Raw genomic sequence first — 27,500 nt, 5'->3', positions numbered from 1 at the left:
CTAGATACGCCGTATAAATGACCTTGCTAGATACGCCGTATAAATGACCTTGCTAGATACGCCGTATAGATGACCTTGCTAGATACGCCGTATAGATGACCTTGCTAGATACGCCGTATAGATGACCTGACCTTGCTAGATACGCCGTATAAATGACCTTGCTAGATACGCCGTATAGATGACCTTGCTAGACACGCCGTATAGATGACCTTGCTAGATACGCCGTATAAATGACCTTGCTAGATACGCCGTATAAATGGCCTTGCTAGATACGCCTTATAAATGACCTTGCTAGATACGCCGTATAGATGACTTTGCTAGATACGCCTTATAAATGACCTTGCTAGATACGCCGTATAGATGACCTTGCTAGATACGCCGTATAAATGACCTTGCTAGATACGCCGTATAGATGACCTTGCTAGACACGCCGTATAGATGACCTTGCTAGATACGCCGTATAAATGACCTTGCTAGATACGCCGTATAAATGACCTTGCTAGATACGCCGTATAGATGACCTTGCTAGATACGCCGTATAGATGACCTTGCTAGATACGCCGTATAAATGACCTTGCTAGATACGCCGTATAAATGACCTTGCTAGATACGCCGTATAAATGACCTTGCTAGATACGCCGTATAGATGACCTTGCTAGACACGCCGTATAGATGACCTTGCTAGATACGCCGTATAAATGACCTTGCTAGATACGCCGTATAGATGACCTTGCTAGATACGCCGTATAAATGACCTTGCTAGATACGCCGTATAAATGACCTTGCTAGATACGCCTTATAAATGACCTTGCTAGATACGCCGTGTAGATGACCTTGCTAGATACGCCGTATAGATGACCTTGCTAGATACGCCGTATAAATGACCTTGCTAGATACGCCGTATAGATGACCTTGCTAGATACGCCGTATAAATGACCTTGCTAGATACGCCGTATAAATGACCTTGCTAGATACGCCGTATAGATGACCTTGCTAGATACGCCGTATAAATGACCTTGCTAGATACGCCTTATAAATGACCTTGCTAGATACGCCGTATAAATGACCTTGCTAGACACGCCGTATAAATGACCTTGCTAGATACGCCGTATAAATGACCTTGCTAGATACGCCGTATAGATGACCTTGCTAGATACGCCGTATAAATGAGATACTCCGTATAAATGACCTTGCTAGATACGCCGTATAGATGACCTTGCTAGATACGCCGTATAGACCTTGCCGTATAGATGACCTTGCTAGATACGCCGTATAAATGACCTTGCTAGATACGCCGTATAAATGACCTTGCTAGATACGCCGTATAAATGACCTTGCTAGATACGCCGTATAAATGACCTTGCTAGATACGCCGTATAAATGACCTTGCTAGATACGCCGTATAAATGACCTTGCTAGACACGCCGTATAAATGACCTTGCTAGACACGCCGTATAAATGACCTTGCTAGACACGCCGTATAAATGACCTTGCTAGATACATTATATGTGTGTAGAGGCTTACAAAGGTCTACAATGAGCAAAACGCTGTCACAATGAAAGGTTATTATGCATCATTATCTTTCATACAACTACACATTGATGACGTAATGGCACCAGCACCAGTGTGGTACTGTCTCCTACACAGGGATGAGACAGTAGTGTCACAGTTGGTACCGCTGATACAACCATGTCACACAAGTTCTGCTCGTGAAATTATTCTATTGTAACCTTTGTGGGTGAGTTATTAATGTTGAGCCTGCTAAACACTGGGACCACGGTTCGAGTCACCGTCTATTCTTCTGTTTACACACACACACACACACACACACACACACACACACACACACACACACACACACACACACACACACACACACACACACACACACACACACACACACACACACACACACACACACACACACACACACACACACACACACACACACACACACACACACACACACACAAATACAGCAACATCTGTCCTGTTATTTCTAGTTAAATATTGTTTAGTGGTTGTGTTGCGAGTGTGAGTGTTACACTGCCTGGCGTGGACATCTTCATTACACATAATGCAGGAAATGTCACAAACAATGGCTTGATGCCATTTGCAATGGCTGTCCTCAATCTTTAATCTTATCGACATTCTTCCTCTGAATATTTTGTGTGTGTGATTGTGTAAATCTTACTGGCGGGTTTTACTGATTTTCTAGCTTCCAGGGCGGCTTCATACGTAAATTCTGATGATAGTGTATAGTATTGTGTGGTGTATGGTGTGTATTTTCTATTCTGTGTATACCCACAGTTGATTACTCCTCTTCTTAAGCTACAATAGACCGGGGTTTCTTATGGTCTTTACTCTCCCACACTTATGAAACTCATTCTTCTTTTTTTATACTAATTCTTGTTTTCCTTAGCTTATACTCATTCTATCTCTCTTAGGCTTATCATACTCAGTCGTGACATGTCCAGCTCAGGTTATGGACTGGAAATCGTTGAACTATTTCTTAACATCCTTCTGGCTTATGTGGAGTAACATCCGCTTATATAATGTGCGTGTGTGAATATTCATAAGGATGTATGGGGCTCGAACAGTGGTCTCGGCATGCAGGAGGCCCAGCCCTCTACCACTGAGCCACGAAGCTTATAATAGGAAGATTTTTGCAGACAGACAGACGTTCTAGGTATATAACACCGTGATAGATAAAAGATACCTTGCATAATAATCACTTACCTGGTCCAGGTTCACTCAATATTTCCTTTTCCAGTTCACTTACTTGTCCCACATCAGTCAGGAGACCACAATATTTATCCTTGATTGTAGTAGTAGTAGTAGTAGTAGTAATAGTAGCAGTAGTAGTAGTAGCAGTAGCAGTAGTAGTAGTAGTAGTAGTAGTAGTAGTAACAGTAGTAGTAGTAGTAACAGTAGTAGTAGTAGTAGTAGCAGTAGTAGTAGTAGTAGTAACAGTAGTAGTAGTAGTAGTAGCAGTAGTAGTAGTAGTAGTTGCTGTAATAGTAATAGTTGTCATTTTGTTTGTTATATTTATAACATTATTGTAATAATTTTCCAGCATTAATAATTATAATAGTTGCAGTAGCAGTAATAGTTGTAATAGTAAAACTTGTAGATGTACAATCTTAATTATGGTATTAGTTATATTGTAGATTGCTTCAAAATTTTCTGCAATATAATAAATGCAACGTATAACTAGGAGAAAGAATGGTAATGTTGCTCGTTCTTTTCCTCTTGAAAAAACTATTGACTTCATGAATAATCAATCCAGAACATCCAGGCATGAATATCTTCCATGAATAACCAATCCAGAACATCCAGGCATGAATATTTCCCATGAATAACCAATCCAGAACATCCAGGCATGAATATTTCCCATGAATAACCAATCCAGAACATCCAGGCATGAATATTTCCCATGAATAACCAATCCAGAACATCCAGGCATGAATATCTTCCATGAATAACCAATCCAGAACATCCAGGCATGAATATTTCCCATGAATAACCAATCCAGAACATCCAGGCATGAATATTTCCCATGAATAACCAATCCAGAACATCCAGGCATGAATATTTCCCATGAATAACCAATCCAGAACATCCAGGCATGAATATTTCCCATGAATAACCAATCCAGAACATCCAGGCATGAATATCTCCCATGAATAACCAATCCAGAACATCCAGGCATGAATATCTCCCATGAATAACCAATCCAGAACATCCAGGCATGAATATTTCCCATGAAGAACCAATCCAGAACATCCAGGCATGAATATTTCCCATGAATAACCAATCCAGAACATCCAGGCATGAATATTTCCCATGAATAACCAATCCAGAACATCCAGGCATGAATATCTCCCATGAATAACCAATCCAGAACATCCAGGCATGAATATCTTCCATGAATAACCAATCGAGAACATCCAGGCATGAATATCTTCCATGAATAACCAATCCAGAACATTCAGGCATGAATATTTCCCATGAATAACCAATCGAGAACATGCAGGCATGAATATCTCCCATGAATAACCAATCGAGAACATGCAGGCATGAATATCTCCCATGAATAACCAATCGAGAACATGCAGGCATGAATATCTCCCATGAATAACCAATCGAGAACATGCAGGCATGAATATCTCCCATGAATAACCAATCGAGAACATCCAGGCATGAATATCTCCCATGAATAACCAATCGAGAACATGCAGGCATGAGTATCTCCCATCTCATACTAGAACAAACCTAGAGAGTGCTGCTGAAGGAACGTTGAAATTGATTTATTTTACGAGGCGAATAATTGATGCGAGTGTTTGCCTCTTCAGAGTAATAATTATATAATACATTAAATAAAAGTTGAGCATCCCTCCAGGAGAGGATGGTATGTAGATGAATGCTTCAGAAAACCAATACGTTGATAAATTAGACACGTGTGCAACATTTGGTTATCATTATTGTGGAAACGTTTCGCCACACAGTGGCTTCATCAGTCCAGTACACAGAAGACTGGTGAAGATCAGAAGGAGTTTGAGGTCATCAGAGGATTGTATAACTTATATCTTCAGCACTCTTAGGCAGGTCCCTGATATAACTCCTTGTTAGCATTGTGTAATCTTAGTTACGTCGAGGGTGTTTTTCCTCATTCCTGGATCAGTAGGCTCGTTGTGCCTATCCCTAAGCCACAACATCCTGGATCAGTAGGCTCGTTGTGCCTATCCCTAAACCACAACATCCTGGATCAGTAGGCTCGTTGTGCCTATCCCTAAACCACAACATCCTGGATCAGTAGGCTCGTTGTGCCTATCCCTAAACCACAACATCCTGGATCAGTAGGCTCGTTGTGCCTATCCCTAAACCACAACATCCTGGATCAGTAGGCTCGTTGTGCCTATCCCTAAGCCACAACATCCTGGATCAGTAGGCTCGTTGTGCCTATCCCTAAGCCACAACATCCTGGATCAGTAGGCTCGTTGTGCCTATCCCTAAGCCACAACATCCTGGATCAGTAGGCTCGTTGTGCCTATCCCTAAGCCACAACATCCTGGATCAGTAGGCTCGTTGTGCCTATCCCTAAGCCACAACATCCTGGATCAGTAGGCTCGTTGTGCCTATCCCTAAGCCACAACATCCTGGATCAGTAGGCTCGTTGTGCCTATCTCTAAGCCACAACATCCTGGATCAGTAGGCTCGTTGTGCCTATCTCTAAGCCACAACATCTTGATGCGTTTAGACCGATCTCCTTATCCAGTTGTTTTTGTTAAATATCTGAAAGAATAATAGGTAATGGACTTGCAACATGGATGTGTCAGTCGTGGCTTCAGAGGTAAAAAAAAATCCTGCCAGGTTCTTGGAAACCTTGTGTTATTATCTGCAACCCTCCCACGCTGGTGCAAGACTGTCCCCTCTCCCACGCTGGTGGAAGACTGCCCCCTCTCCCACGCTGGTGCAAGACTGCCCCCTCTCCCACGCTGGTGCAAGACTGTCCCCTCTCCCACGCTGGTGCAAGACTGTCCCCTCTCCCACGCTGGTGCAAGACTGTCCCCTCTCCCACGCTGGTGCAAGACTGTCCCCTCTCCCACGCTGGTGGAAGACTGCCCCCTCTCCCACGCTGGTGGAAGGCTGCCCCCTCTCCCACGCTGGTGCAAGACTGTCCCCTCTCCCACGCTGGTGGAAGACTGTCCCCTCTCCCACGCTGGTGCAAGACTGTCCCCTCTCCCACGCTGGTGCAAGACTGTCCCCTCTCCCACGCTGGTGCAAGACTGTCCCCTCTCCCACGCTGGTGCAAGACTGTCCCCTCTCCCACGCTGGTGCAAGACTGTCCCCTCTCCCACGCTGGTGCAAGACTGTCCCCTCTCCCACGCTGGTGCAAGACTGTCCCCTCTCCCACGCTGGTGCAAGACTGTCCCCTCTCCCACGCTGGTGGAAGACTGCCCCCTCTCCCACGCTGGTGGAAGGCTGCCCTGTCCCCTCTCCCACGCTGGTGCAAGACTGTCCCCTCTCCAACGCTGGTGCAAGACTGTCCCCTCTCCCACGCTGGTGCAAGACTGTCCCCTCTCCCACGCTGGTGCAAGACTGTCCCCTCTCCAACGCTGGTGCAAGACTGTCCCCTCTCCCACGCTGGTGCAAGACTGTCCCCTCTCCCACGCTGGTGCAAGACTGTCCCCTCTCCCACGCTGGTGCAAGACTGTCCCCTCTCCCACGCTGGTGCAAGACTGTCCCCTCTCCCACGCTGGTGCAAAGACTGTCCCCTCTCCCACGCTGGTGCAAGACTGTCCCCTCTCCCACGCTGGTGCAAGACTGTCCCCTCTCCCACGCTGGTGCAAGACTGTCCCCTCTCCCACGCTGGTGCAAGACTGTCCCCTCTCCCACGCTGGTGCAAGACTGTCCCCTCTCCCACGCTGGTGCAAGACTGTCCCCTCTCCCACTGCTGTCCCCTCTCCCACGCTGGTGCAAGACTGTCCCCTCTCCCACGCTGGTGCAAGACTGTCCCACGCTGGTGCAAGACTGTCCCATCTCCCACGCTGGTGCAAGACTTTCCCCTGTCCCACGCTGGTGGAAGACTGTCCCCTCTCCCACGCTGGTGCAAGACTGTCCCCTCTCCCACGCTGGTGCAAGACTGTCCCCTCTCCCACGCTGGTGCAAGACTGCCCCCTCTCCCACGCTGGTGCAAGACTGCCCCCTCTCCCACGCTGGTGCAAGACTGTCCCCTCTCCCACGCTGGTGCAAGACTGTCCCCTCTCCCACGCTGGTGCAAGACTGTCCCCTCTCCCACGCTGGTGCAAGACTGTCCCCTCTCCCACGCTGGTGCAAGACTGTCCCCTCTCCCACGCTGGTGCAAGACTGTCCCCTCTCCCACGCTGGTGCAAGACTGCCCCCTCTCCCACGCTGGTGCAAGACTGTCCCCCTCCCCCACGCTGGTGCAAGACTGTCCCCCTCTCCCACGCTGGTGCAAGACTGTCCCCTCTCCCACGCTGGTGCAAGACTGTCCCCTCTCCCACGCTGGTGCAAGACTGTCCCCTCTCCCACGCTGGTGCAAGACTGTCCCCTCTCCCACGCTGGTGCAAGACTGTCCCCTCTCCCACGCTGGTGCAAGACTGTCCCCTCTCCCACGCTGGTGCAAGACTGTCCCCTCTCCCACGCTGGTGCAAGACTGTCCCCTCTCCCACGCTGGTGCAAGACTGTCCCCTCTCCCACGCTGGTGCAAGACTGTCCCCTCTCCCACGCTGGTGCAAGACTGTCCCCTCTCCCACGCTGGTGCAAGACTGTCCCCTCTCCCACGCTGGTGCAAGACTGTCCCCTCTCCCACGCTGGTGCAAGACTGTCCCCTCTCCCACGCTGGTGCAAGACTGTCCCCTCTCCCACGCTGGTGCAAGACTGTCCCCTCTCCCACGCTGGTGCAAGACTGTCCCCTCTCCCACGCTGGTGCAAGACTGTCCCCTGTCCCACGCTGGTGCAAGACTGTCCCCTCTCCCACGCTGGTGCAAGACTGTCCCCTCTCCCACGCTGGTGCAAGACTGTCCCCTCTCCCACGCTGGTGCAAGACTGTCCCCTCTCCCACGCTGGTGCAAGACTGTCCCCTCTCCCACGCTGGTGCAAGACTGTCCCCTCTCCCACGCTGGTGCAAGACTGTTCCCCTGGTGCCCACGCTGGTGCAAGACTGTCCCCTCTCCCACGCTGGTGCAAGACTGTCCCCTCTCCCACGCTGGTGCAAGACTGTCCCCTCTCCCACGCTGGTGCAAGACTGTCCCCTCTCCCACGCTGGTGCAAGACTGCCCCCCTCTCCCACGCTGGTGCAAGACTGTCCCCTCTCCCACGCTGGTGCAAGACTGTCCCCTCTCCCACGCTGGTGCAAGACTGTCCCCTCTCCCACGCTGGTGCAAGACTGCCCCCTCTCCCCCCCTCTCCCACGCTGGTGCAAGACTGTCCCCTCTCCCACGCTGGTGCAAGACTGTCCCCTCTCCCACGCTGGTGCAAGACTGTCCCCTCTCCCACGCTGGTGCAAGACTGTCCCCTCTCCCACGCTGGTGCAAGACTGTCCCCTCTCCCACGCTGGTGCAAGACTGTCCCCTCTCCCACGCTGGTGCAAGACTGTCCCCTCTCCCACGCTGGTGCAAGACTGTCCCCTCTCCCACGCTGGTGCAAGACTGTCCCCTCTCCCACGCTGGTGCAAGACTGTCCCCTCTCCCACGCTGGTGCAAGACTGTCCCCTCTCCCACGCTGGTGCAAGACTGTCCCCTCTCCCACGCTGGTGGAAGACTGTCCCCTCTCCCACGCTGGTGGAAGACTGTCCCCTCTCCCACACGTGTTCCTCCCACGCAGTAAGAGGCCTTGCCCCTCCCCCAAGGTACCGGAATGGGTGGGAGTAACAAGTGGGCTTCCCCAAGCATCACTTCTAGCACCATTACTGTTTTAATTTATACTCCAATTTAAATTTAGCAATTAAAAATAAGAATATTTCTAATTATTATTTATTATTATTATATGGAAAGTGTTAAGCCCGCATGGGCGAAAGAGCGCTCCAAGCGGATAAGGAAGAGGGGGGATAAGAAATACGAGAATAATGATGGATAATGAGAGGAATAGAAGAATAGGAAGGTATAGAGACTTGAAGACATACTAAGGGAGATTTATGGAAGACGTACGGAAGGTTTATGGAAGACATAAGGGAGCTTTAAGTGAGACATAAAAGTCTTGAAGACATAAGCTGCAACACTGGTCAAGTGAGTGGCTGCTGGAGTTCAGGCAATAAGTTGAAGTTCGTGCAACCTGGAGGCTAGGAGGGAAGACCAGAGACGGAGTACAGTTTAATGGCAGAGATACAGGGGAGATCCTACAGGAAAGATCCTGCAAGATTCATAAAGGAGAGGTCCTTCAGGGATCATACAGGAGACATCCTGCAAAGATCCTGCAGGGATCATACAGAAGAGATCCTACAAGGATCCTGCAGGGATCATACAGGAGAAATCCTCCTAGGATACCTACAGAGATCAATGAGAGAGAATCTGAGTCATTGTTGGATCAGTCCTGATCACCGTCCATTCTCAAGACTTGTTCCTGTGAATGATTAGTTTGATCAAATATTTATTGACTTCGTTTACACATTAATGATCACATCTAGAGGAACTAGCAAGTGTGTAATAATGACATTATTGTTGTTGTTTTCAGAGGGCGTGGCGGGGAGCGGCGGGGAGGGCGTGGGAGGACCGGCCTCCACCACGCCAGCTGGTGGCGGCTCCTCCCCCGTCACCAAGCGCAAAGGATTCTCCAGGTCAGTACTTCTACTCTCTTACACCACCTCTTCTCCTAGTTGTGCTAACACCTTTTCTCCTAGTTACTGTTGTTCTAGTACCTCTTCTAATTCCTGCTGTGCACCTCTTTTCCTAGTTCCTGTTGTGCTAGCACCTCTTCTAGTTACTGTTGTGCTAGTACCTCTTCTAGTTACTGTCGTGCTAGCACCTCTTCTAGTTACTGTTGTGCTAGTGCCTCTTCTAGTTACTGTTGTGCTAGCACCTCTTTTAGTTACTGTTGTGCTAGTGCCTCTTCTAGTTTCTGTTGTGCTAGTGCCTCTTTTAGTTACTGTTGTGCTGGCACCTCTTCTAGTTACTGTTGTGCTAGTGCCTCTTCTAGTTTCTGTTGTGCTAGTGCCTCTTTTAGTTACTGTTGTGCTAGTGCCTCTTCTAGTTACTGTTGTACTAGTACCTCTTTTTCCAGTACTAGCACCTCTTGTAGTTGCTGTTGCACAAGCACTCCTAGTTAATATTGCACTAGTACCTTCTGAGCTAGCTCTTACTCAAGTATTTACCTCTTGTCCCTTAACTAGTTAATGGTCAAAGTTGAACCAGAATGTCTTCATAAGTTCCCGTCTTCCCACGTGCGAGTTATTTGTGTATTGTTCCACTCACGTTATTGCTTGTTTCTTTTCTTTTCTCTGACGTAGGAACTAGAATTTGTTCTCATTGAACATGTTGTCTGTAGCTCACTGTCTTCTCATTGAACATGTTGTCAGTAGCTCACTGTCTTCTCATTGAACATGTTGTCAGTAGCTCACTGTCTTCTCATTGAACATATATTACTGTCAGTAGCTCACCGGAAGACTTGGTTTATATCAGCTTGGAGACTGGTCGTATCTTCAATAGATGCCACTAATTACAAATTCAATTATCTTCTGTAAAGGATGTTACAGTGCTGTGATTTATGTCCTCGTCTACTGTATGTCAGATATGAGAAATAATTGAGGCGAGTACGGTGCCTTGAAGGACACAACTTTTCACTGTAGCAGCCCCTGATTTCACTCTGTTATCTATTTCTATCACTGTGTTAGGAGGCTAAATATCCATTTGCCCACGAGCAAATAAAATGTTTCTAAACATTTGTAACATAACATTGGTAAACAAGTGCTAAAGCGTAATCCAGAGCCTACTTTTGACCCTGACCTTGAGCATATAAGGCGCAGGCTGACTTTTTGTGGGGAAAAAGGGCGCGCCTTATATGACGGAAAATATGGTATTCGTTATGCTCGCATTTTGTGTTCAGCTACCCAATAGTCGAAGATTTAGACATGTGCATCAGTTGGGAATCTTTATTGATGAAATGTTTCGTCTTCGCAGTAGACTTCTTCAGTCAGATACAAAGGAGGCAGTAGTAATTAAATAAGGATGATGTAATCAGTCCATCAACCTTGGAGAAAAAATATTTGAGGTGGTCAGTCCCTCAGCCTGGAGACGAGTTCAGCTCCATAGAGCCGAACTCTTCTCCAGGTGCATCCAAGATCATGTTTTAATGATTCAGCAGTTGCGGAAGGCAGAAGCGACCTCCTCCGAACCCATATTGACCTGCGTTCTGCAAATACTGCGATACCATGTGATTGGAAATTTTGCTTCTTAAAAATATTGATGTAGGGCGTTAGGACTATTGGTCATTAGTTTTTTTTCAGTTGCTTTACTGCCACCTGCCCTTTTTTGTTGGTTTCCTCCTCGTCTTCCTTCTCTCTGCTTTCCATCCTTGTCTGTATTATTTTCCCGTGTGTCTTGGTTTATTTATATCCTTCGTGATTCTCGCACTTGCATTCCTTCTGGTTCCTCTTGATGCCTCCTCGTTTCATTCTTATTCTCTTTACTACTTCCTAATTCCTTCATCTCCTTGGCTTTGTATTGGACCTAGAATAATGAGGATATTTCCTCATTTATGAAAAACCAGCGTTGTATAACCCCAGTAAAAATTAATATCTTTATCACAAAGAAAATATAAATTCATTGTGTACATTAATATATCTTCTTGACTAGTTCCATCTCCTGTAAATTCCGTGTCAATTTTTTCCCATATGGTATGATATAGCTTTCTCCTGTTTTCATACCGGTAGTGGCCAGATGGAGTGTAGGGTGGGGTGAGAGTTTTTTGCATTTTTATCCTTGAAATGCTTAGACAATACACGATGGTCCGTATTCTAGGTGGAAGCAGATAGTTCTCAGCAGATAGTCTCGGTGTGGACTTTTAGTTCCGCTGTTATCTGGGTTTCCACATTTATTCCTCTCTTGTATCCTTTTCATCCTCCTAGGATCCTCCTGGCCACCTTGATTCCTCCCTGGTATCCTTTGCATATTCGCAGGCTCCTGACCACCTTGCAACACAATATCTACACGAATTATAGTGGTCCAGTGTGATGTTGCCTGGAATACCTGCCAGGTGCTTACTAGAAGTAATATCATTGTTTCTATCAGAATACATCCTCCATCAAAGACCTCACTACGAAGCGAAGTCCCACACTGACTTCCACATCAGGTGTTACACCATTCCCTGTGGACACTGCTCCAAGAAATATGTAGAGGAAACAGGCAGAAATCTTCCGATTCGCCTAAGTGAACATGGAACCGCCTGCAACAGGCACAATTTCAAGTACACCTTTGTCTTCCACAAGAACTCCACAGGACTTTTGATGAGTTGGAATGAAGCACAACTTGTCCTTACTGAATATGATCTTAAACACCGACGGTGCCTAGAAGTCTCGTTAATCGCCGTCACCGACACGGTGGAACAAAATACTGGAAGCTGCAAAATGTGAAAAATATCGGCATACATGTTACTCAGCTTTGCACACCACCACCCACCTCACAACACAGGAATCATGTCACCTTATTTTCAACCTGATGCCATCGCAGAAAAGCTTCCCTTACATTTTTCAGGTCACTATGTGGCATTCACACCTCATTTCCAGACTATATATATACTGTAATTTTCGAGCTCTGTGCTAGACGCGGTCAAGTTGCCACGACCGAAACGTTTTCTAATATGTCCTCTAAACCAGTTTGTCGAGATCAACTACCAAGGTTTACACCACACTTCGTATTGGATTGATAAAACCTTGGCTGTTGAAATGTTTCCGCAATGAAGATGTTGAAGGTTGCACAAGTGTCTCATTCATTTATATGACATCTCGCTGAGGGACGTGTCACGTAGTTGATGGGTTTCGGTTTATCTTAGACGCTTATATGCATTTGCTGAATGTGCTTTTGGTAGTCTGGGAGATGTCCTTTTGAAATACTGAAGTTGGGTGCTTGATATATCACTGCTGCTTCCACTGTGTCTTCTTTATGAACTGATCTTCTGTTTTGTGCTTATATTAGCTCTTTCTCAATTTATTAAGTGTTTACAAAAGTTCACATGTTGGAAGATGACAGAGATCTTCAGAGTTAACTAATGGTTTATGTTCATTGATTCTAGCTGTGAGACCACGACCAGTCATAGTCATGTAAACTACCTAGTATGGGCCTAGTATAGGCCTAGTATGGGCCAACAGGCCTTCTGCAGTGTTCCTTCTTTCTTATGTTCTTAACTCCCAAAGTTTGTGTTAACTTCCTTTTCTCTTCCTCGTCTCCTCTTTAAACATTATCTAAATGGATGTTAATCTACTTCTGTATATACATTATTTCAGGTTAGGCTAACGTTAGTTAATCAATGTTACCTAACTCTTACAATGTAATAATAGTAATGCTTAACCCTGGAGTATATTTTCTGGGTGTAACTGTGACTGTGTTGGAAACTGCAGTGCTGCTGGAGTGTTATCTGTTACGTAACTTAACACTCCAGTCCTGTGTGTTACAAAACTCCAGTACTGCTGGCTTAAGTATTGAAGTATTGGGTAAAAGGTATTCATGTCCCTAATAATGGTACACGAATACCTTTTACACGGCCCCTTCCCCCACCACTACCCCTCTCCACCACCACTACCCCTCTCTCCCACTCTCTCTATTTCCCCCACCCCACTCCCTATCTATTCCCCCCATCCCCACTCCCTCTCCATTCTCCTCGCCCCACTCCCTTATGATCCCACCTAATTTTGTTGGTGTCTTTAACTGTGTCTGCTGCCTCGGTACTCCCTAGACACACTTTTGGCCTTTCAGTGAGTATGTCTTGTCTTCTTTACTGCCTCACTCACCAACACTATCTTACCTCCCCCCTCCACCTCTTTTCTACTCTCCTATCACTGCTGTCTTACCTCCCTCCTCCACCACTCTTCTACTCTCCTATCACTGCTGTCTTACCTCCCTCCTCCACCTCTTTTCTACTCTCCTATCACTGCTATCTTACCTCCCTCCTCCACCACTCTTCTACTCTCCTATCACTGCTATCTTTCCTCCCTCCTCCACCACTCTTCTACTCTCCTATCACTGCTATCTTACCTCCCTCCTCCACCACTCTTCTACTCTCCTATCACTGCTATCTTACCTCCCTCCTCCACCACTCTTCTACTCTCCTATCACTGCTATCTTACCTCCCTCCTCCACCACTCTTCTACTCTCCTATCACTGCTATCTTACCTCCCTCCTCCACCACTCTTCTACTCTCCTATCACTGCTATTTTACCTCCCTCCTCCACCACTCTTCTACTCTCCTATCACTGCTATCTTACCTCCCTCCTCCACCACTCTTCTACTCTCCTATCACTGCTATCTTACCTCCCTCCTCCACCACTCTTCTACTCTCCTATCACTGCTATCTTACCTCCCTCCTCCACCACTCTTCTACTCTCCTATCACTGCTATCTTACCTCCCTCCTCCACCACTCTTCTACTCTCCTATCACTGCTATCTTACCTCCCCCCTCCACCTCTTTTCTACTCTCCTATCACTGCTATCTTACCTCCCTCCTCCACCACTCTTCTACTCTCCTATCACTGCTATTGTACCTCCCTCCTCCACCACTCTTCTACTCTCCTATCACTGCTATCTTACCTCCCTCCTCCACCACTCTTCTACTCTCCTATCACTGCTATCTTACCTCCCTCCTCCACCACTTTTCTACTCTCCTATCACTGCTATCTTACCTCCCTCCTCCACCACTCTTCTACTCTCCTATCACTGCTATCTTACCTCCGTCCTCCACCACTCTTCTACTCTCCTATCACTGCTATCTTACCTCCCTCCTCCACCACTCTTCTACTCTCCTATCACTGCTATCTTACCTCCCTCCTCCACCACTCTTCTACTCTCCTATCACTGCTATCTTACCTCCCTCCTCCACCACTCTTCTACTCTCCTATCACTGCTATCTTACCTCCCTCCTCCACCACTCTTCTACTCTCCTATCACTGCTATCTTACCTCCCTCCTCCACCACTCTTCTACTCTCCTATCACTGCTATCTTACCTCCCTCCTCCACCACTCTTCTACTCTCCTATCACTGCTATCTTACCTCCCTCCTCCACCACTCTTCTACTCTCCTATCACTGCTATCTTACCTCCCTCCTCCACCACTCTTCTACTCTCCTATCACTGCTATCTTACCTCCCTCCTCCACCACTCTTCTACTCTCCTATCACTGCTATCTTACCTCCCTCCTCCACCACTCTTCTACTCTCCTATCACTGCTATCTTACCTCCCTCCTCCACCACTCTTCTACTCTCCTATCACTGTATCTTATCTTCCACCTCTCTCTATCACTGCTACCACTCTTCTACTCTCCTATCACTGCTATCTTACCTCCCCCCTCCACCTCTTTTCTACTCTCCTATCACTGCTATCTTACCTCCCTCCTCCACCACTCTTCTACTCTCCTATCACTGCTATCTTACCTCCCTCCTCCACCACTCTTCTACTCTCCTATCACTGCTATCTTACCTCCCTCCTCCACCACTCTTCTACTCTCCTATCACTGCTATCTTACCTCCCTCCTCCACCACTCTTCTACTCTCCTATCACTGCTATCTTACCTCCCTCCTCCACCACTCTTCTACTCTCCTATCACTGCTATCTTACCTCCCTCCTCCACCACTCTTCTACTCTCCTATCACTGCTATCTTACCGCCCTCCTCCACCACTCTTCTACTCTCCTATCACTGCTATCTTACCTCCCTCCTCCACCACTCTTCTACTCTCCTATCATTGCTATCTTACCTCCCTCCTCCACCACCCTTCTACTCTCCTATCACTGCTATCTTACCTCCCTCCTCCACCACTCTTCTACTCTCCTATCACTGCTATCTTACCTCCCTCCTCCAGCACTCCTCTACTATCACTGCTATCTTACCTCCCTCCTCCACCTCTCTTCTATCATTTCTATCTTACCTCCCTCCTCCACCACTCTTCTACTCTCCTATCACTGTTATCTTACCTCCCTCCTCCAGCACTCTTCTACTCTACTATCACTGCTATCTTACCTCCCTCCTCCACCACTCTTCTACTCTCCTATCACTGCTATCTTACCTCCCTCCTCCACCACCCTTCTACTCTCCTATCACTGCTATCTTACCTCCCTCCTCCACCACTCTTCTACTCTCCTATCACTGCTATCTTACCTCCCTCCTCCAGCACTCCTCTACTATCACTGCTATCTTACCTCCCTCCTCCACCTCTCTTCTACTATCATTTCTATCTTACCTCCCTCCTCCACCACTCTTCTACTCTCCTATCACTGTTATCTTACCTCCCTCCTCCAGCACTCTTCTACTCTACTATCACTGCTATCTTACCTCCCTCCTCCACCACTCTTCTACTATCATTGCTATCTTACCTCCCTCCTCCACCAGTCTTCTACTATCACTGCTGTCTCCCCCACAACACTACTCACCCACCTCCCTCCCTCCTCCATCAGTCTTCTACTATCACTGCTGTCTCCCCCACAACACTACTCACCCACCTCCCTCCCTCCTCCACCAGTCTTCTACTATCACTGCTGCCTCCCCCACAACACTACTCACCCACCTCCCTCCCTCCTCCACCAGTCTTCTACTATCACTGCTGTCTCCCCCACAACACTACTCGCCCACCTCCCTCCCTCCTCCACCAGTCTTCTACTATCACTGCTGTCTCCCCCACAACACTACTCACCCACCTCCCTCCCTCCTCCACCAGTCTTCTACTATCACTGCTGTCTCCCCCACAACACTACTCACCCACCTCCCTCCCTCCTCCACCAGTCTTCTACTATCACTGCTGTCTCCCCCACAACACTACTCACCCACCTCCCTCCCTCCTCCACCAGTCTTCTACTATCACTGCTGTCTCCCCCACAACACTACTCACCCACCTCCCTCCCTCCTCCACCAGTCTTCTACTATCACTGCTGTCTCCCCCACAACACTACTCGCCCACCTCCCTCCCTCCTCCACCAGTCTTCTACTATCACTGCTGTCTCCCCCACAACACTACTCACCCACCTCCCTCCCTCCTCCACCAGTCTTCTACTATCACTGCTGTCTCCCCCACAACACTACTCACTCACCTCCCTCCCTCCTCCACCAGTCTTCTACTATCACTGCTGTCTCCCCCACAACACTACTCACCCACCTCCCTCCCTCCTCCACCAGTCTTCTACTATCACTGCTGTCTCCCCCACAACACTACTCACCCACCTCCCTCCCTCCCTCCTCCACCAGTCTTCTACTATCACTGCTGTCTCCCCCACAACACTACTCACCCACCTCCCTCCCTCCTCCACCAGTCTTCTACTATCACTGCTGTCTCCCCCACAACACTACTCACCCACCTCCCTCCCTCCTCCACCAGTCTTCTACTATCACTGCTGTCTCCCCCACAACACTACTCACCCACCTCCCTCCCTCCCTCCTCCACCAGTCTTCTACTATCACTGCTGTCTCCCCCACAACACTACTCACCCACCTCCCTCCCTCCTCCACCAGTCTTCTACTATCACTGCTGTCTCCCCCACAACACTACTCACCCACCTCCCTCCCTCCTCCACCAGTCTTCTACTATCACTGCTGTCTCCCCCACAACACTACTCACCCACCTCCCTCCCTCCTCCACCAGTCTTCTACTATCACTGCTGTCTCCCCCACAACACTACTCACCCACCTCCCTCCCTCCTCCACCAGTCTTCTACTATCACTGCTGTCTCCCCCACAACACTACTCACCCACCTCCCTCCCTCCTTCACCAGTCTTCTACTATCACTGCTGTCTCCCCCACAACACTACTCACCCACCTCCCTCCCTCCTCCACCAGTCTTCTACTATCACTGCTGTCTCCCCCACAACACTACTCACCCACCTCCCTCCCTCCTCCACCAGTCTTCTACTATCACTGCTGTCTCCCCCACAACACTACTCACCCACCTCCCTCCCTCCTCACCCACTTATTCACAGCCTGAATCATGACCCTCAGATTTACTTTTTATTGGCGGGTGCAGTAAGTTTACGTCTTTACGGCATGTTAGTGTGTCAGCTGGTGCCAAGTAAATCACCTGGTGCCAAGTAGAATACCTGGTGCCAGGCTAGGTCAGCTGGTGTCAAGCTAGATCAGCTGTTTGCTGGATAAACCGCCTAGTATCAGTTGATGTCCAGGAAGATCACCTGGTGTCAACTGATATCGTGAACATCAACAGCCTTATTGATAAGGTCTCCAGGTCTCAGACCTGCTAGCTCAGCAGGCCTGAGACCTAGTCTTGGGGTGGGTCATGTACGTAGGTGGGTACCCGCTGGTTCAGTAGGTCTGAGACCTAGTCTTGGGGTGGGTCATGTACGTAGATGGGTACCTGCTAGTTCAGCAGGTCGTCTGCTGCTCATCTCTCTTGCCTGTCCGGCAGGATCTCGCTCTGCTTGCCACTCTGAGACCATCTCTTAGAAAAATCAATACACTCTCTCTCTCTCTCTCTCTCTCTCTCTCTCTCTCTCTCTCTCTCTCCCTCCTATTTCTTATTCTTCTCTCGCAAAACTCGTTGATAGTAAGCGCACGTAGGAGCGGTACATCAATTGCAAGAGGCAGGAACATTTGAACCTATCTTACCCTGGCTTGTGTAGACATGTTACCCTGGCTTGTGTAGACACTTTACCCTGGCTTGTGTAGACACTTTACCCTGGCTTGTGTAGACACTTTACCCTGGCTTGTGTAGACACTTTACCCTGGCTTGTGTAGACATTTTACCCTGGCTCGTGTAGACATGTTACTCTGGCTTCTGTAGACAAGTTACCCTGGCTAATGTAGACATGTTACCCTGAGTTGTGTAGACATATCATTGCCTGTGTCGTGCAGGCTTACTTCTTGCCACTCTTCACAAGATTCTGATAACAGTGAAGTCTAGTGTTGTGTGTAATTACTGTACTGCCACACCTGTGGTAAGGATAGGTCAGTGTTTTTTAAAGTTTGAAGGACGTTCCCTGTATGTATGTTCAGTAATTTCAGTGGTTCCTGAATGTAGGTTAAGGAAATTTTGCGAATTGTGAAAAAAGACGTAATATATATATATATATATATATATATATATATATATATATATATATATATATATATATATATATATATATATATATATATATATATATTGATGTAAATGTAATTGGATGTGGTATTGGGTGAAGGTAGGTGACTGGGTATACAATGTGTTTACTTAACAAGGTACCTGAGTGGTCAACATTTACTGTGGAACTTTTAATGACTGCAGGAACTTTGAACTTGATTGTTTGTTTTGGTGTAATATTGTGCGAGAGTTTTATCTGTTGGTCTTCTTAAAGTGTTGTTTTGTTACACCTGTTTTTGAGAGCTTGTGAGCCTTTATGCTTCAGGAGCACTGAACTGGTGGGCTCCAGTGTTTATACTTCAGGAGCACTGAACTGGTGGGCTCCAGTGTTTATACTTCAGGAGCACTGAACTGATGGGCTCCAGTGTTTATACTTCAGGAGCACTGAACTGGTGGGCTCCAGTGTTTATACTTCAGGAGCACTGAACTGGTGGGCTCCAGTGTTTATACTTCAGGAGCACTGAACTGGTGGGCTCCAGTGTTTATACTTCAGGAGCACTGAACTGGTGGGCTCCAGTGTTTATACCTCAGGAGCACTGAACTGGTGGGCTCCAGTGTTTATACTTCAGGAGCACTGAACTGGTGGGCTCCAGTGTTTATACTTCAGGAGCACTGAACTGGTGAGCTCCAGTGTTTATACTTCAGGAGCACTGAACTGGTGAGCTCCAGTGTTTATACTTCAGGAGCACTGAACTGGTGGGCTCCAGTGTTTATACTTCAGGAGCACTGAACTGGTGAGCTCCAGTGTTTATCCTTCTGGAGCACTGAACTGGTGTGCTCCAGTGTTTATACTTCAGGAGCACTGAACTGGTGGGCTCCAGTGTTTATACTTCAGGAGCACTGAACTGGTGAGCTCCAGTGTTTATACTTCAGGAGCACTGAACTGGTGGGCTCCAGTGTTTATACTTCAGGAGCACTGAACTGGTGGGCTCCAGTGTTTATGCTTCAGGAGCACTGAACTGGTGGGCTCCAGTGTTTATACTTCAGGAGCACTGAACTGGTGGGCTCCAGTGTTTATACTTCAGGAGCACTGAACTGGTGAGCTCCAGTGTTTATACTTCAGGAGCACTGAACTGGTGGGCTCCAGTGTTTATACTTCAGGAGCACTGAACTGGTGGGCTCCAGTGTTTATGCTTCAGGAGCACTGAACTGGTGGGCTCCAGTGTTTATACTTCAGGAGCACTGAACTGGTGGGCTCCAGTGTTTATACTTCAGGAGCACTGAACTGGTGAGCTCCAGTGTTTATACTTCAGGAGCACTGAACTGGTGGGCTCCAGTGTTTATACTTCAGGAGCACTGAACTGGTGGGCTCCAGTGTTTATACTTCAGGAGCACTGAACTGATGGGCTCCAGAGTTTATACTTCAGGAGCACTGAACTGGTGGGCTCCAGAGTTTATACTTCAGGAGCACTGAACTGATGGGCTCCAGTGTTTATACTTCAGGAGCACTGAACTGGTGGGCTCCAGTGTTTATACTTCAGGAGCACTGAACTGGTGGGCTCCAGTGTTTATACTTCAGCACTGAACTGGTGGGCACTGAACTGGTGGGCTCCAGTGTTTATACTTCAGCACTGAACTGGTGGGCTCCAGTGTTTATACTTCAGGAGCACTGAACTGGTGGGCTCCAGTGTTTATACTTCAGGAGCACTGAACTGATGGGCTCCAGTGTTTATACTTCAGGAGCACTGAACTGGTGGGCTCCAGTGTTTATACTTCAGGAGCACTGAACTGGTGGGCTCCAGTGTTTATACTTCAGGAGCACTGAACTGGTGGGCTCCAGTGTTTATACTTCAGGAGCACTGAACTGGTGGGCTCCAGTGTTTATACTTCAGGAGCACTGAACTGGTGGGCTCCAGTGTTTATACTTCAGGAGCACTGAACTGGTGGGCTCCAGTGTTTATACTTCAGGAGCACTGAACTGGTGGGCTCCAGTGTTTATACTTCAGGAGCACTGAACTGGTGGGCTCCAGTGTTTATACTTCAGGAGCACTGAACTGATGGGCTCCAGTGTTTATACTTCAGGAGCACTGAACTGGTGGGCTCCAGTGTTTATACTTCAGGAGCACTGAACTGGTGGGCTCCAGTGTTTATACTTCAGGAGCACTGAACTGATGGGCTCCAGAGTTTATACTTCAGGAGCACTGAACTGGTGGGCTCCAGTGTTTATACTTCAGGAGCACTGAACTGGTGGGCTCCAGAGTTTATACTTCAGGAGCACTGAACTGGTGGGCTCCAGTGTTTATACTTCAGGAGCACTGAACTGGTGGGCTCCAGTGTTTATACTTCAGGAGCACTGAACTGGTGGGCTCCAGTGTTTATACTTCAGGAGCACTGAACTGGTGGGCTCCAGTGTTTATACTTCAGGAGCACTGAACTGGTGGGCTCCAGTGTTTATACTTCAGGAGCACTGAACTGGTGGGCTCCAGTGTTTATACTTCAGGAGCACTGAACTGGTGGGCTCCAGTGTTTATACTTCAGGAGCACTGAACTGGTGGGCTCCAGTGTTTATACTTCAGGAGCACTGAACTGGTGGGCTCCAGTGTTTATACTTCAGGAGCACTGAACTGGTGGGCTCCAGTGTTTATACTTCAGGAGCACTGAACTGGTGGGCTCCAGTGTTTATACTTCAGGAGCACTGAACTGGTGGGCTCCAGTGTTTATACTTCAGGAGCACTGAACTGGTGGGCTCCAGTGTTTATACTTCAGGAGCACTGAACTGGTGGGCTCCAGTGTTTATACTTCAGGAGCACTGAACTGGTGGGCTCCAGTGTTTATACTTCAGGAGCACTGAACTGGTGGGCTCCAGTGTTTATACTTCAGGAGCACTGAACTGGTGGGCTCCAGTGTTTATACTTCAGGAGCACTGAACTGGTGGGCTCCAGTGTTTATACTTCAGGAGCACTGAACTGGTGGGCTCCAGTGTTTATACTTCAGGAGCACTGAACTGGTGGGCTCCAGTGTTTATACTTCAGGAGCACTGAACTGGTGGGCTCCAGTGTTTATACTTCAGGAGCACTGAACTGATGGGCTCCAGTGTTTATACTTCAGGAGCACTGAACTGGTGGGCTCCAGAGTTTATACTTCAGGAGCACTGAACTGGTGGGCTCCAGAGTTTATACTTCAGGAGCACTGAACTGGTGGGCTCCAGTGTTTATACTTCAAGAACACTGAACTGGTGGGCTCCAGAGTTTATACTTCAGGAGCACTGAACTGGTGGGCTCCAGTGTTTATACTTCAAGAACACTGAACTGGTGGGCTCCAGAGTTTATACTTCAGGAGCACTGAACTGGTGGGCTCCAGTGTTTATACTTCAGGAGCACTGAACTGATGGGCTCCAGTGTTTATACTTCAGGAACACTGAACTGGTGGGCTCCAGTGTTTATACTTCAGGAGCACTGAACTGATGGGCTCCAGTGTTTATACTTCAGGAGCACTGAACTGGTGGGCTCCAGTGTTTATACTTCAGGAGCACTGAACTGGTGGGCTCCAGAGTTTATACTTCAGGAGCACTGAACTGGTGGGCTCCAGTGTTTATACTTCAGGAGCACTGAACTGGTGGGCTCCAGAGTTTATACTTCAGGAGCACAGAACTGGTGGGCTCCAGTGTTTATACTTCAGGAGCACTGAACTGGTGGGCTCCAGTGTTTATACTTCAGGAGCACTGAACTGGTGGGCTCCAGTGTTTATACTTCAGGAGCACTGAACTGGTGGGCTCCAGTGTTTATACTTCAGGAGCACTGAACTGGTGGGCTCCAGTGTTTATACTTCAGGAGCACTGAACTGATGGGCTCCAGTGTTTATACTTCAGGAGCACTGAACTGGTGGGCTCCAGAGTTTATACTTCAGGAGCACTGAACTGGTGGGCTCCAGAGTTTATACTTCAGGAGCACTGAACTGGTGGGCTCCAGTGTTTATACTTCAAGATCACTGAACTGGTGGGCTCCAGAGTTTATACTTCAGGAGCACTGAACTGGTGGGCTCCAGTGTTTATACTTCAAGAACACTGAACTGGTGGGCTCCAGAGTTTATACTTCAGGAGCACTGAACTGGTGGGCTCCAGTGTTTATACTTCAGGAGCACTGAACTGATGGGCTCCAGTGTTTATACTTCAGGAACACTGAACTGGTGGGCTCCAGTGTTTATACTTCAGGAGCACTGAACTGATGGGCTCCAGTGTTTATACTTCAGGAGCACTGAACTGGTGGGCTCCAGTGTTTATACTTCAGGAGCACTGAACTGGTGGGCTCCAGTGTTTATACTTCAGGAGCACTGAACTGATGGGCTCCAGTGTTTATACTTCAGGAGCACTGAACTGGTGGGCTCCAGTGTTTATACTTCAGGAGCACTGAACTGGTGGGCTCCAGTGTTTATACTTCAGGAGCACTGAACTGATGGGCTCCTGTGTTTATACTTCAGGAGCACTGAACTGGTGGGCTCCAGTGTTTATACTTCAGGAGCACTGAACTGGTGGGCTACAGTGTTTATACTTTAGGAGCACTGAACTGGTGGGCTCCAGTGTTTATACTTCAGGAGCACTGAACTGGTGGGCTCCAGTGTTTATACTTCAGGAGCACTGAACTGATGGGCTCCAGTGTTTATACTTCAGGAGCACTGAACTGGTGGGCTCCAGTGTTTATACTTCAGGAGCACTGAACTAATGGGCTCCAGTGTTTATACTTCAGGAGCACTGAACTGATGGGCTCCAGTGTTTGTACTTCAGGAGCACTGAACTGGTGGGCTCCAGTGTTTATACTTCAGGAGCACTGAACTGATGGGCTCCAGTGTTTATACTTCAGGAGCACTGAACTGGTGGGCTCCAGTGTTTATACTTCAGGAGCACTGAACTGGTGGGCTCCAGTGTTTATACTTCAGGAGCACTGAACTGGTGGGCTCCAGTGTTTATACTTCAGGAGCACTGAACTGGTGGGCTCCAGTGTTTATACTTCAGGAGCACTGAACTGGTGGGCTCCAGTGTTTATACTTCAGGAGCACTGAACTGGTGGGCTCCAGAGTTTATACTTCAGGAGCACAGAACTGGTGGGCTCCAGTGTTTATACTTCAGGAGCACTGAACTGGTGGGCTCCAGTGTTTATACTTCAGGAGCACTGAACTGGTGGGCTCCAGTGTTTATACTTCAGGAGCACTGAACTGGTGGGCTCCAGTGTTTATACTTCAGGAGCACTGAACTGGTGGGCTCCAGTGTTTATACTTCAGGAGCACTGAACTGATGGGCTCCAGTGTTTATACTTCAGGAGCACTGAACTGGTGGGCTCCAGAGTTTATACTTCAGGAGCACTGAACTGGTGGGCTCCAGAGTTTATACTTCAGGAGCACTGAACTGGTGGGCTCCAGAGTTTATACTTCAGGAGCACTGAACTGGTGGGCTCCAGTGTTTATACTTCAAGAACACTGAACTGGTGGGCTCCAGAGTTTATACTTCAGGAGCACTGAACTGGTGGGCTCCAGTGTTTATACTTCAAGAACACTGAACTGGTGGGCTCCAGAGTTTATACTTCAGGAGCACTGAACTGGTGGGCTCCAGTGTTTATACTTCAGGAGCACTGAACTGATGGGCTCCAGTGTTTATACTTCAGGAGCACTGAACTGGTGGGCTCCAGTGTTTATACTTCAGGAGCACTGAACTGGTGGGCTCCAGTGTTTATACTTCAGGAGCACCTTTAGGAGCACTGAGTAGTCACTGGGCTTCAGCCTGTCCCATGGCCGGGCTCTGGGAGTAGAAAGACTTGAAATACGTCATTAAAGGTTTAATGAGTGCTCGTTTTATAAATACTTCCGGAGCACTGAATAATCGCTGGGCTCCAGTGCTCCTCCGATAACCCACCTTCCTTACAACATAAACTGTATATTTCCCCGTTGTTTGCTAACGTTAAATTTTGTGTTTCAGTCGAAAATGGTTACCTCCACCTCTACGGAAGCTGAGTCAAGGGCGTGTAGAGCGCGTGACCTCTCCCTCGGCTACTACTCCTGCACTTGATCCTGCCCACAACAAGCCAGACCACACGCATAATAAAGACCACGCCCCTAACAGACAGGACCACGCCCACAAACACCAGTTCAGGAAGGCGTATTCTGAACGCAGGTTTAAGGTGAGTACAATACTTGTATGACTTAGGTTCACTTAGTTTCTGGCTCTACACTAGCCTGTGTTGTGTTATATTGTGTTACAAGTGTAACATGACTGCACCGGCCCCTCTTATGTTGTTACATTGTGTATTACAAGTGTAACATATTACCGGCCTCTGATATGTTGTTGCATGGTGTGTGTTACAAGTGTAATATAACTACACTAACATCAGTTATTACATTATAAGCTACTTATGCTAGTAGTGTAACTGGGAAAAATCGTAACTTTTCCTGGATGGCGAGCGATCGAACCGGTTGGGCGGAGGACTCAGTGGTACAGCATTGGACCTGCTACATGCATGGATCATCTGGTGTTCTGTTTATCCATCGACACCCGTTCATTACAGCTTACCAAATTCTCGAAACCATATATACGTATATATAATATAAAATATAGGGAGGTACCACCTCTAGAACTGCCCTAGGGACCCTCATCCTCAGAGAAAACAATAAACTTGCTTCAGGGAAAACTCAAGATTCTCCCCGAAGCTGTTTGAGAATTTTCTCCTACCACCCCCTATATTTAATATATACATGTATTTTATTTAAAGACAAAATACATTGACAAAACATTCACAAAAATACAATAGAAAGTAAAACTACCTAGATAACAACTCAGAGCTACATCTCGAATACTTATATATAATTGTATATATATATATATATATATATATATATATATATATATATATATATATATATATATATATATATATATATATATGTTATTTTTAGTAATTATTTAGCAATTAGTAATTATTTTGGGAGTGTGTGCAAAGGTAGAAAGTTGAAAGTGAACATAGAAAAGAGTAAGGTGATGAGGGTATCAAATGATTTAGATAAAGAAAAATAGGATATCAAATTGGGGAGGAGGAGTATGGAAGAAGTGAATGTTTTCAGATATTTGGGAGTTGACGTGTCGGCGGATGGATTTATGAAGGATGAGGTTAATCATAGAATTGATGAAGGAAAAATGGTGAGTGGTGCATTGAGGTATATGTGGAGACAAAAAAAAATCTATGGAGGCAAAGATGGGAATGTATGAAAGTATAGTAGTACCAACACTCTTATATGGATGTGAAGCTTGGGTGGTAAATGCAGCAGCGAGGAGACGGTTGGAGGCAGTGGAGATGTCCTGTCTAAGGGCAATGTGTGGTGTAAATATTATGCAGAAAATTCGGAGTGTGGAAATTAGGAGGTGTGGAGTTAATAAAAGTATTAGTCAGAGGGCAGAAGAGGGGTTGTTGAGGTGGTTTGGTCATTTAGAGAGAATGGATCAAAGTAGAATGACATGGAGAGCGTATAAATCTGTAGGGGAAGGAAGGCGGGGTAGGGGTCGTCCTCGAAAAGGTTGGAAGAAAAGGGTAAGGGAGGTTTTGTGGGCGAGGGGCTTGGACTTCCAGCAGGCGTGCGTGAGCGTGTTAGGAGTGAATGGAGACGAATGGTATTTGGGACCTGACGAGCTGTTGGAGTGTGAGCAGGGTAATATTTAGTGAAGGGTTTCATGGAAACCGGTTATTTTATATAGCCAGACTTGAGTCCTGGAAATGGGAAGTACAATGCCTGCACTTTAAAGGAGGGGTTTGGGATATTAGCAGTTTAGAGGGATATGTTGTGTATCTTTATACGTATATGCTTCTAAACTGTTGTGTTCTGAGCACCTCTGCAAAAACAGTGATAATGTGTGAGTGAGGTGAAAGTGTTGAATGATGAAAGTACTTTCTTTTTGGGGATTTTTTCTTTTTGGGTCACCCTGCCTCGGTGGGAGACGACCGACTTGATTGTATATATATATATATATATATATATATATATATATATATATATATATATATATATATATATATATATATATATAATGTGTGTGTGTGTGTATGTGTGTATATGTGTGTGTGTGTGTGTTTTGTGTGTGTGTGTGTGTGTGTGTGTGTGTGTGTTTTCGATAATTTGAGCATGTGTGTTCCATGAAAGCTTCTGGGTCTTTAAGGAGAGAAAGCTTCGCGGCCCAGTGGTACAGCATTGGGTCTGCTGCATACAAGGACCACGCTTCGAGTCCCCGTCTAGTATTTTGTTTATTAATAAGGGTGCTTCAAGACAAGTCCCCTAGCTTCCTCTTCCAAGAGCATTGGCACTCTTATGCTCCTCCTATATCAAACTTCTGGAGCGTGCCTCTGGTGTGCGTCATGTAACCTGCTTTAACCTTGTCATTCCCATTACACAACAGTTACATACCCTCAACTTCATCACCCATTAGTAACTTCATTTTGGTAATAATGGCAGAATTACCAACAAAATGTTAAGCAAATGCTTGTAGTACCCTGTAGGTGGTGGTGTGTTGTGGTGGTGTTTGTGTTATCGTGTTGCTGGTGGTATTGTGTTGGTGGTGGTGTTAGTTTTGTGGTGATGTTGCTGGTGGTGATGTGCTGGTGTTGTGTTGGTGTTGTGTTGCTAATGATAGTGTGTTCGTGTGTTGTAGTACTCACCTAGTTATACTCGCTGAGTAATGGTTGCATGGGTTGAGACACTACTGACCCCACCTGGTGGGTTGGCTTGGACTACATCTTCCTGGACATTA

General features: G+C 47.2%; 1 protein-coding gene across 14 annotated transcripts in view; it reads left to right on the top strand.

Moving 5' to 3' along the window:
- trio (trio Rho guanine nucleotide exchange factor) overlaps positions 1-27,500 on the top strand; it is an 810,995-nt gene that overhangs the window by 593,138 nt on the left and 190,357 nt on the right. For all 14 annotated transcript variants that reach the window (XM_070095516.1, XM_070095520.1, XM_070095522.1 and 11 more), the window contains 2 exons: positions 9,196-9,298; positions 24,687-24,888. In XM_070095516.1, the coding sequence (XP_069951617.1) occupies positions 9,196-9,298; positions 24,687-24,888 (305 nt within the window). The remainder of the gene's footprint in view (positions 1-9,195; positions 9,299-24,686; positions 24,889-27,500) is intronic.

Source organism: Cherax quadricarinatus, chromosome 50 (genome assembly GCF_038502225.1).
Source record: "Cherax quadricarinatus isolate ZL_2023a chromosome 50, ASM3850222v1, whole genome shotgun sequence".
NCBI classification, from domain to species: Eukaryota; Metazoa; Arthropoda; class Malacostraca; order Decapoda; family Parastacidae; genus Cherax; species Cherax quadricarinatus.
This window is presented reverse-complemented; position numbering and strand designations above follow the sequence as displayed.